The sequence below is a fragment of the Argopecten irradians genome, chromosome 14 (assembly GCF_041381155.1).
Source record: "Argopecten irradians isolate NY chromosome 14, Ai_NY, whole genome shotgun sequence".
In the NCBI taxonomy this organism is placed as follows: Eukaryota; Metazoa; Mollusca; class Bivalvia; order Pectinida; family Pectinidae; genus Argopecten; species Argopecten irradians.
In genome coordinates this window covers 39092235-39103225 of record NC_091147.1, presented here as the reverse complement: position 1 = coordinate 39103225, position 10991 = coordinate 39092235, and the positions used below count along the sequence as shown (strand labels likewise).

The following is a 10991-nucleotide window of genomic DNA, read 5'->3' as shown; positions in this document are numbered from 1 at the left end:
TTTCATGGCATGAATCGTTGGATGAGTACATGAGCATATATAAGATCTAGACAATAAATGCCATCTTTCACTAATTCCTTGTCATTATATCAAAGGAACAGTAATAAACATTTACCTGATTTTTTTTACGTCAATGAAATCTTTGCAATTTTGAAGGATGTTGCTCCTGTCTCAACAATTTGAACCACGAAATATTGAGAACTGGGTGAATTATATATGATATAAATAAACCCTTGAAGCCATATTGAGATAATTTGTGTAATATTTTCTCATTTTATGACAGATTGCGATTGATACACAAAAATAGCTAGCTATTTCAGTATATCCATACACTCAAATACAATATAATAAACAATTCATTAACCAACTTATATTCACAAGCCATTAGATTTTGCATGTTTTGAGGGTGATTAGAATTTGCGAAAAAATAAATCGCAGCAAAAACACTTCAACTACCAACTTAAGTATAAAAGAACATTTAAACAGAAAATCATGAAACAAAATTGTTGTGAAAAGGTCTTTTGGCTTGAAAACATGACTTTAAAATCCCTAGGAAAATAAGTTGGTTTAACGTGACAAAATATATAATGTGAAGTTAGGGTACAATGTTTAGACATCCAAAGTCAACGTAAACTCACAATACAGAATATATTCTTACTTATACTCAACATATACGTTTACATAACGGGAGAAATTTGTACAATGTCTGATCTAAAATATCATTACAACAACTTGCCCACAAGTTTCAAACTTCAAGCCACAGCACAATTTTGTCAAACTTGATGAGTAACTGAATAAGCCACATACACAAATTTGTCAAGACTTATTCAAGTAAATGAATAAGCCACAAACGCAAATTTGTAACTTGTTTGAGTAACTGAATAAGCCACATACACAAATTCGTCACTTATTTCAGTAACTGAATAAGCCACAAACACAACTTTGTCAGACTTATTCAAGTAACTGAATAAGCTAGAAAAACAAACTTGTCAGACTCATTCAAGAAACTGAATAAGCCACAAACACAAATTTGTTTGACCTAAAAAGATTATAACGGCTGTATGATAGATCATTGCCACGATCTGTAGATAAGATGACTCAATGCCAGATGAAATATAGGTATCTCGGAAAAAGCTGCCAAATCACAGGTGACGTATCAACACAATGAAAGGAACAAATAATCAAAACATCGACAGAGGCTGGCTTCACAATATTTAGGAAATCACAGAATCAAGACACTGCAGATTCAGGGTGTTTTCCCACTTTTGTTTTTTTGTTTTGATTCAAGCGTTCAAACTCACAAAACAACATGCTGGATGAAATCATCATGCTTTGTTGAAGTTCTGAATCAGATCCGTCCATATCAGTCCATCAAATTTTGGCATAAACTTAAAACTGCAACTGAAACAAAAGACAGTACTGAGCATCATCATTAACAGCCAAATCTGTCTATAAAGACCACACAAGGGACGGGGGAAGTGGTCTTTCTTCACATGTTAAATTTGGGACCCTAGGAAAGTGGTCTTCATACACAGGTGGTCTTTAAAAGAAAGTGGCCTTAATACACAGGTGGTCTTCATAAGAAAGTGGTCTTAATACACAGGTAGTCTTTATAAGAAAGTGGTCTTAATACACAGGTGGTCTTTATAAGCAAGTGGTCTTAATACACAGGTGGTCTTTATAAAAAAAAAAGTGGTCTTAATACACAGGTGGTCTTCATAAGAAAGTGGTCTTAATACACAGGTGGTCTTCATAAGAAAGTGGTCTTAATACACAGGTGGTCTTCATAAGAAAGTGGTCTTAATACACAGGTAGTCTTTATAAGAAAGTGGTCTTAATACACAGGTAGTCTTTATAAGAAAGTGGTCTTAATACACAGGTGGTCTTTATAAGTAAGTGGTCTTTACACAAAGGTGGTTTCAGGGCAAGTTTCACTATATAGATAAATTCTTGGTTTCAATATGTCTATGCTCAGAACAGAAAATGCCTATTAAAATTGACCTTGAATGTAAATGCCGACATTGGTATACCATAGAACAAGCACAAATCTGTTCCTATTATAAGCAAGACAAGAACAGATACCGAAATGAGATAGGTGGATTATAGAATCAGTTTATCAAACTGCATGCAAACTTCCAAAGTCAAAATGCTGTTGTTTTCGTATCAGTCTTGGACAAAAGATACAGATTTTAATATAAAAGTTAATGATTCATACCTTTCATTTTCACTCCTTTTGGGACTTTTTCTTAGGATAAAATCATCAGCTTCTGGCAAGTTGAAATCATCATCATCACGTAGTTTCCTCATGAAATCCATGTCAAACTTGAGACAATCTGAAAATATATACACATATTGTATATAATTGATGTGTGTTGTAGGCCATACAATTTTTAAAATATTTCATTTTTTTCTTATTTCATTTCATCATATCTATTTTATTTCTTTGCGATCAATTGAATAACATACAGACATATTGGTTACCTTTCTGCAATGTGAAGAATAATACAGTATCACATAAACAAAATTTCTTTCGCGTGCGGTTTATTTTCGCGAATTACGCAATCAAGTTCAATTTGCGAAAATTTATCTATGCTTATTGATTTCTTACAATTAATTCAATGATATCTTCATCTTTGAATCCGTGAAACTTAATCTCTGCGAAATATTTAGAAATTAAAATCGAGAAATTAAGTAGCAGGGAATACCATTGGATACACCAGTTACATCCATCAGATCCTATCAGAACAATACCTTCATATAAAACTAGGGTCCAAGTCATTCTGCATTTTCCTTAAAAAGAGGAAAGATGAGTGCGCAGGAGCAGAAATGCTATCTTCAACCCCAAAAACACGGAGGCTTTCGGAAAAGAATACTGACCTTCTTCCAACGGTCCAAGCTTCTCTGCCACATTGAGTATATGTTTAGCAGTCCAGAAGTGTGGGATTCTGGGATGCTGAAGACCGACGTCTCCAGGCATATGGATACCAAGGTTCTCCAGCAGGGTATGGAATACTTTGTCACCCATGAAACTGTCGTGTTTCTCAGTGAAAGACACAATTGGAATGGATTTTTTACTTACTGAAAAAAAAAGGCTTTGATTACATTCATTTTTCTTTTTAACTCCTTCACCCCTAAAGACGCATTTAGGCTCTTCTATATCAAAGAAAAGACCAGTCCATTATGAAATTCTAAGGGGTGTATGACTTAATTACCTGAAAATACAGCAAAAGTGACGGTATTGCTGCCATTAGAACGGAATATAATGGATAATTTTGAGTACTTTAAGATGATCAATCATTCTAGTTACCAGTACACATTTGCAGGAGTAGATTCTGAGTGGTGACATTTAGGAACAAATCTTTCTAAATTTTAAAGTAAAGCATCAGCTTGCCATGCAAAAGTAACAAAAGAATTACGAAATTGAGTTTAATACTGATACATTTGTATAAGAAAATTGTGTTTGTTACATAACTGTGTTAAGACAATAATTATGTGGCAGAGTAGGTAAGTATATGCTTATTTACGTACAGGTAAGTATATGTTTATTTCTCTCATACCTACACATGTAATACTGGCTGGTCTCGGGCAATACATTCATGTTGTCTGAGGCTGTATTGCATGGCTACCCATGCATTAAAGACTCATGACGTCACAGCGTCAACAAAATTACTATTTTCTAGGTACAATTTTAACATTTTTTCCCCCAGAAACTAGGCTGGATTCACTTCGCAAGATACAAACAATGGGATTTGCATTGAAAATATCACACATTTTTCTTATGTAGAAAATGGACTTGCAGTCATATTTTTTTTCCAAATTTATTTCAAAATGGCGAAAATGATATTGTAGTAATATTTCAATAAAACGTCAAGGTATGAGAGAAAAATACTCTTTCATATGTGGATATGAAGGATGGGGATATTCTACCCTAAAAATCACAAAATTTAGTAAAAATCCTAGGCAAGCTTCGGGTTTTACAGCATTTTGTGACCCTCTGGGAGAATATCCCTATCCTTCATATCCACATACCTATATGAAAGAGTCTTATATTACGTACAGGTAAGTATATGCTTATTTACGTACAGACATGGAATCTAGTGATGGGCTCCTCTACTGCTTCTTTCATATAACAGTCAGGATCTGAAAAAATATGAGAAAATATTAGTACAACAAGTCATACATAGAGTAACTTACATGAGTGGCTATGTGATATGAAATTTATTAAACAAGTTCAATAATTTGATATGCCATGAGCCTTTAGGCGAGTTGCATATCGGATTATTTAACGAGTTTGATAAATTTTATATCACATAGTCATGAGTGTAAGATTCTATTTTTAAAAATCACATAACTTTCAATGATAGAAATATCAGTAAAACAATGTTTTCGTCTCTAAATAAAACAGTAGATATTTGGCTCGGATGTGACGTTTCTGTCTACTGAGACAATCATGCGATGTCATATATAGATTATAATGTCAAAACTACCAGTGAGGTCACAATAGTGTTATTGCACATGTGTCTTACGATATTTATGACATGGCTATATGACATGGCTAGACGTCTACAACATGTAGCATATCTTATCAAGGAAATAATTGACGAAATTTAGTATTTTGAATGATATAGATATTCACCATCTTTCTAACACTATTATCTTCATGACCGGAAAAATGACATGACAATTCACAAAATGCGATGAAAATTTGGGATTCATCAAAACTGCAAATTCATTTTCATTGTAACATACACGCTGACCCGACTTACCCATTTTAACATAAGCCGCTTCACATAGAATCTGTTTAAGCCATGAGACAGCATCACTAAGCCCCGACACTTGAAGACTGTGAACACATGTCTGAATAAGATCATTTTCTGCTTCAAACTTTCTTTTCTTCCCACAATTGACAAAGTCAGGCTGGTTCTAAAGAATGACAAAAGTGGTGTTAGAATTACAAATATTTAAACAATTTCTTTTATTTTTATTTTTTTTCAAGTCTTTTAATTGTTTTAATAAAATATCATTCATGGAAATAAAATACAATTTTTTTTTATTAGTTTAATGTTTTTTAGACATATAAGTACCCCTGATTCGTTTGGTTTTTATTAGTGTAATATCCTACTAACAGTAAGGATGTGCCAGGTTTGATATAGATGAGATATAGGAATGGAATGAAGAGACATTTAGCCATCTTAACCCTACAAGACAGAAGAGAACTGAAAAAGTAACACTTTTCACAGTAAGGATGTGTCAGGTTTGATATACAAATGTAGATGAGATATAGGAATGGAATGAAGAAACATTTAGCCATCTTAACTCTACAAAACCGAAAGAGAACTGACAAAAGTAACACTTTTCACAGTAAGGATGTGTCAGATTTGATATAGATGAGATATAGGAATGGAATGAAGAAACATTTAGCCATCTTAACCCTACATGACAGAAGAGAACTGACAAAGGCCATCTTCCCCCTCTTCCACTCCATTCTCTTATTTCATTTTTGGGGCAGTTTAAAACATCATTGAATTGAAACATAATTTTACGTAAACTCACCGTGGCAACAGGCGTCCTTGACCGGATAGGTTTGTAGTCGGAATAGGTAGACAGGATCTGGGCCTTCTCCTCCTCATCCATCCACTCACTGTCAACTAGCTGGCTTATTATCTGGAGAAAGAGTGAATCATTATGAATAGAGTGATCAGACCATAATTAAGTATATAAGCAGATATCTCTGTTCACATGTGTGTAGAAAAATGTTTGCCCACTGACTTTCCTGCTCTCTGGATTTATTTAAGCCTATCACTTTGATCTTGAACAAGAACTCACCTGCTCTCTGAATTTCTATGTGCCTATTAACTAGACCTTCAACGAGAACTCACCAACTTTCTGGATTTCTTCAAGCCTATTACCTTGACCTTGACCCAAAACCCACCTGCCCGCTGAATGTCTTTTAGCATATTATCTTGTCCTTGAACAAGAACCTATTTGTTCTTTGGATATATCTTTGAGCCTTTCTTTTCACTTTGACCTTGAACCAAAACTCACCTGCTCTCTGGATTTCTTCAAGTCTAGCTCCTCAAAGTGACGAAGAATATCCTCGACAATCCTAGATTTGTCTTGACACTCCATATACACCATGATCAGTATGTCACTATCCTCTGACGTCCACTCTAACTCCACTGAGGCTTCACTGTCTTTTGGAGGCTTCTTCTCTCTGTTACCATGACAATAGACATGAGTGAAAGATACTGAAATCACCGTTTTACATAAGTCTGGCCAAACACACTATACATAGAATTACTTTTGCATGCGATTCACTTTTGTAACTGTAAGTTGAGTCTTGAGGTCTTTCAAAGTCTTGAGCCTATTGATCTATAAAAACATTCTGTGGACAAAAGGGAAATGAATGGTGAAGTACTGTGAGTGTGATAAAAAGGTTTACATACTCGAAAGTGTAATATTTCTCGATGGCTTGCCCGCGGAAAATATTACATCTGAGAATAAAAATTAAACCTTCATATCACACTGCCATCAGGGACGAAAGTTGTTCATCATACAGGAAATAATGACTGATTCGCTATTTTTTGGTAAATATTACTCAAATTTGTGGTGAGTAAAAATTGCTGTTTCATGCTTCATCCGTCATTGTTGTTCAATTGGATGGATAGTAGCTCCTTAAGACATAAGGGTGGCAAGCATCCCAGGGATATTCATTTCCCTGAGGTACAATGTTTTATTTCCCAGCCATGTGATGTGTTTCAACCAATCACAGTTTATTTCCCGGCCATGTGATGTGTTTCAACCAATCACAGACACTGTTATAAACATGAGGTATAATAACATATATATGATCTGATACTAAATACAATGTAACAAGACACTACTCACGATTCATGAGATCCAGTGTCACCGCCCGCGGGTCGGGTGAACATGTGGACAGCACATTGCATCGGGTCCTCCTCGGCCGACGCGATAAACTTACTGATGATGAATTCTATCAGATCATCCACTTCCTACAACCAGAACAATTACCAGAATATTCAGAATCACAATTACCAGAATATTCAGAATCACAATTACCAGAATATTCAGAATCACAATTACCGGAATATTCAGAATCACAATAACCAGAATATTCAGAATCACAATTACCAGAATATTCAGAATCACAATTACCGGAATATTCAGAATCACAATTACCAGAATATTCAGAATCACAATTACCAGAATATTCAGAATCACAATTACTAGAATATTCAGAATCACAATTACTAGAATATATAAAAATCACAATTGTAAGAATATTCAGAATCACAATTACCAGAATATTCAGTATCACAATTACCAGAATATTCAGAATCACAATTACCAGAATATTCAGAATCACAATTGTAAGAATATTCAGAATCACAATTACCAGAATATTCAGAATCACAATTACTAGTATATTCAGAATCACAATTACCAGAATATTCAGAATCAAAATAACCAGAATATTCAGAATCACAATTACTAGAATATTCAGAATCACAATTACCAGAATATTTAGAATCACAATTACTAGAATATTTAGAATCACAATTACCAGAATATACAAAAATCACAATTACCAGAATATTCAGAATCACAATTACCAGTCAGAATCACAATTACCAGAATATTCAGAATCACAATTACCAGTCAGAATCACAATTACCAGAATATTCAGAATCACAATTGTAAGAATATTCAGAATCACAATTACCAGAATATTCAGAATCACAATTACTAGAATATTTAGAATCACAATTACCAGAAAATTTAGAATCACAATTACCAGAATATTTAGAATCACAATTACCAGAATATTTAGAATCACAATAACCAGAATATTCAGAATCACAATTACTAGAATATTCAGAATCACAATTACTAGAATATTCAGAATCACAATTACCAGAATATTCAGAATCACAATTACCAGAATATTCAGAATCACAATTACCAGAATATTTAGAATCACAATTACCAGAATATTCAGAATCACAATTACTAGAATATTCAGAATCACAATTACCAGAATATTCAGAGTCACAATTACCAGAATATTTAGAATCACAATTACCAGAATATTCAGAATCACAATTACAAGAATATTCAGAATCACAATTACCAGAATATTTAGAATTTCAATTACCAGAATATTCAGAATCACAATTACTAGAATATTCAGAATCACAATTACCAGAATATTCAGAATCACAATAACAAGAATATTTAGAATCACAATTACCAGAATATTTAGAATCACAATTACCAGAATATATAGAATCACAATTACTAGAATATTCAGAATCACAATCATCAATTTCCTAATTTAACTTGGTCACCCCTGGAGATGTATTTGAACTCTACCAATTCTATGGCTGGAAGAACACATTATTAAATTTCAGGGGTGAATGGATTAATTCTGCATAAAATATATTTACAACAAATGAAACTTATCATAATTTACTACTATTTGGTTAATGCTGTCACAGTAGTAATCTGAATCCTTTCTTAGAATACTGCAACTATGATAGCAGGTTACATTACATACATAGAACTCATCATTGTTTACAGTAACTATGGTAACATCACATTATTAAACGTAACTATGGTAACATCAACATCTTAATGTTTCAATAACCATGATAACAACACAATGTTTATGGTAACCATGGTAACATCACAATGTTTACAATAACCATGGTTACATTCTTACGGGAGTTATGGTAACATCACAATGTTTTCAGTAACTATGGTAATATCAAAAAGTTTACAGTTAACAAGGTAAAATCACATTGTTTACATTAACCATGGTAACATTGCATTGTTTATGGTAACTATGGTTACAACACAATGTTTACAGTCACCATGACAACATTAGAATGATTAAAGTTACTATGGTAACAACACAATGTTTATAGTAAATATGGTAAGAAAAATGGTCACGGTTACTATGATAACATCACTTACATCAGATACATATAACTCCTTATCATTAATTTCTAGGAATGCGTCAATGATTGTTTTCTGTAAGAGAACGTTGGGACATCCACAACCCCCGGCTACGTGATGCATCATAGTCAGCACGCAGTTGTTGAGCTGCGGTGAGTTGATAAGGAATTGTTCCAGCAGAGTTCCATACTTCTCCATAATGGCATATGTAGCATAGCTGGAAAAGGAAGGAAATAAATGTACGCATTAATTTACTAGTACATCATGTGACAAAATACTGGATTCTGATTGGCTTCACACCAGCATACTACAGTGTAACTTCCCAAAACCGAACCTTCTCAAAACCGATTGATCACCTCTAGAAACCGAACATGGATGTCATGTACCGAATGAATTCCTCTTTATTAATAGTAAATAAAACTTCCCAAAACCGATCCGTCTCAATTCCGAATACCAGACCGATTTTGAGATAGGAATAGTCAAATGTAACTAAAATGCATTTCTGAAAACCGGCCGTACCTGAGCGATACCGATAGTTTGCATTGAGTTTTGATCAACCGACCGTGAAATACACACGTACCTGTATCCATGATTGTCGCATGCCATGTCCTGGGACATGTATACAGGTGTGAAGGCTATAGGTATATGTACACGGTAATTATACCAGAGATGGTGTAATTATTTAATCATGTCTATTTTTAAGATATTTAACGAAGGTCTGCCACGTGCACTGGCTGTTTGTTAACTGTAGGAAAACAAGCAGAGCTAGTAATAAATAGAAAGTTTCGTATTAAATTTTGAGAGTCTCACATAGGTTATTTATTTACTTATGCAGTTGTCCGATAACATAAATTATCTGTATGAAGAAGCCGAAGCCATGTATTGTTTTAACATATAATGCCTGACATCGACTGACCATCATGTAATTAGATCATATTTAATTTGATTCTTGACATAACCAGAAGCAATCGGCCGTATGTAGGTTAGTTCAGACGAGAACATCCCCAAGAACATTCACACAACTAACTACGTTTATAAGCGGTAACGAAGTCAAGATTGTTCATTTCCTTTCTTTAATCGTATGATTTTCTCTTTTGTGATAACATTTACATTAACAATTAATGTCGTTTGGTTGTAACGAACACTAGGCAGTACAGTGTAGTGTAGAAAACGACTTCCGATCTATAAAATCCGGATCGTAATGATCGATATTCGGTTCACTTCTCCAAACCGAACCCTCTCTAAACTGGTCGAAATTCCATGCACCGACCATGATCGGTTTAGGGAAGTTCCACTGTATTTGCAATAGTGCCCAGGGGAGACAGCTCACTCTTATGCTATATAGATCTACTTTAAAACTTAATGAAACTGAATCTTGTTAAAAAGAAAACAAGATTTCGGCGTCAATTTATAAGCTGTCCTTTTAATGTAACAACATGTTGTGGAAATGAAAATAGCATTTCAAGGTGACCCTTGACATGCTTCTGTTACGATGACATGAAAACGGGTCTCATGTGAGGTTGATGTACTAAACCCATTATGTCTCGTGATGGCATAGTTCGGCTTGGGCACTATTTGTTTCCTTGACAATACTATGAAGAAATAGTGCCCTCTCAACCAGGCCATAATTGATAAATATCTAATTTCTGAAATTTTATATTCCATATATTATATGACTATATTTTAATCCTCGCAATCAAGGAATACTTAAAACCATATTTTGTTTAGGTTGTGACATTTCTGACGTATTTCCATCAGTGAAGCTACAACATTTTTCGGATTTGTTTCACTAATTCTGGTTGAAATCACCACTCATTTCAGATCAAATGTTTAACGTAAAATTTGTTTTGAAATGGTTAGAAGAAAGGTAACAAAATTTGCTATATAAACCTCATACTGACAAATGGCAACAATGAAAATTGTGAATTTGAATTTCAGCGCAAAACTTTTAATGCGAAAAGTGCTCAAATATGATCACCGCTAAACTAGGTATGCTTATTACAGGCGGTGAC

At 34.0% G+C, this 10991-nt stretch overlaps 1 protein-coding gene across 2 annotated transcripts in view; it reads right to left on the bottom strand.

Moving 5' to 3' along the window:
* Positions 1–244: 244 nt before the first annotated feature.
* Positions 245–10991, bottom strand: part of LOC138307279 (protein timeless-like) — a 39779-nt gene continuing 29032 nt past the window's right edge. For both annotated transcript variants that reach the window (XM_069247932.1, XM_069247933.1), the window contains exons 15-23: positions 8998–9196; positions 6889–7013; positions 6046–6214; positions 5554–5664; positions 4767–4923; positions 4084–4140; positions 2878–3078; positions 2216–2333; positions 245–1401 (exon numbers count right to left, since the gene is read on the bottom strand). In XM_069247932.1, the coding sequence (XP_069104033.1) occupies positions 1326–1401; positions 2216–2333; positions 2878–3078; positions 4084–4140; positions 4767–4923; positions 5554–5664; positions 6046–6214; positions 6889–7013; positions 8998–9196 (1213 nt within the window). In that variant the 3' untranslated portion in view covers positions 245–1325. The remainder of the gene's footprint in view (positions 1402–2215; positions 2334–2877; positions 3079–4083; positions 4141–4766; positions 4924–5553; positions 5665–6045; positions 6215–6888; positions 7014–8997; positions 9197–10991) is intronic.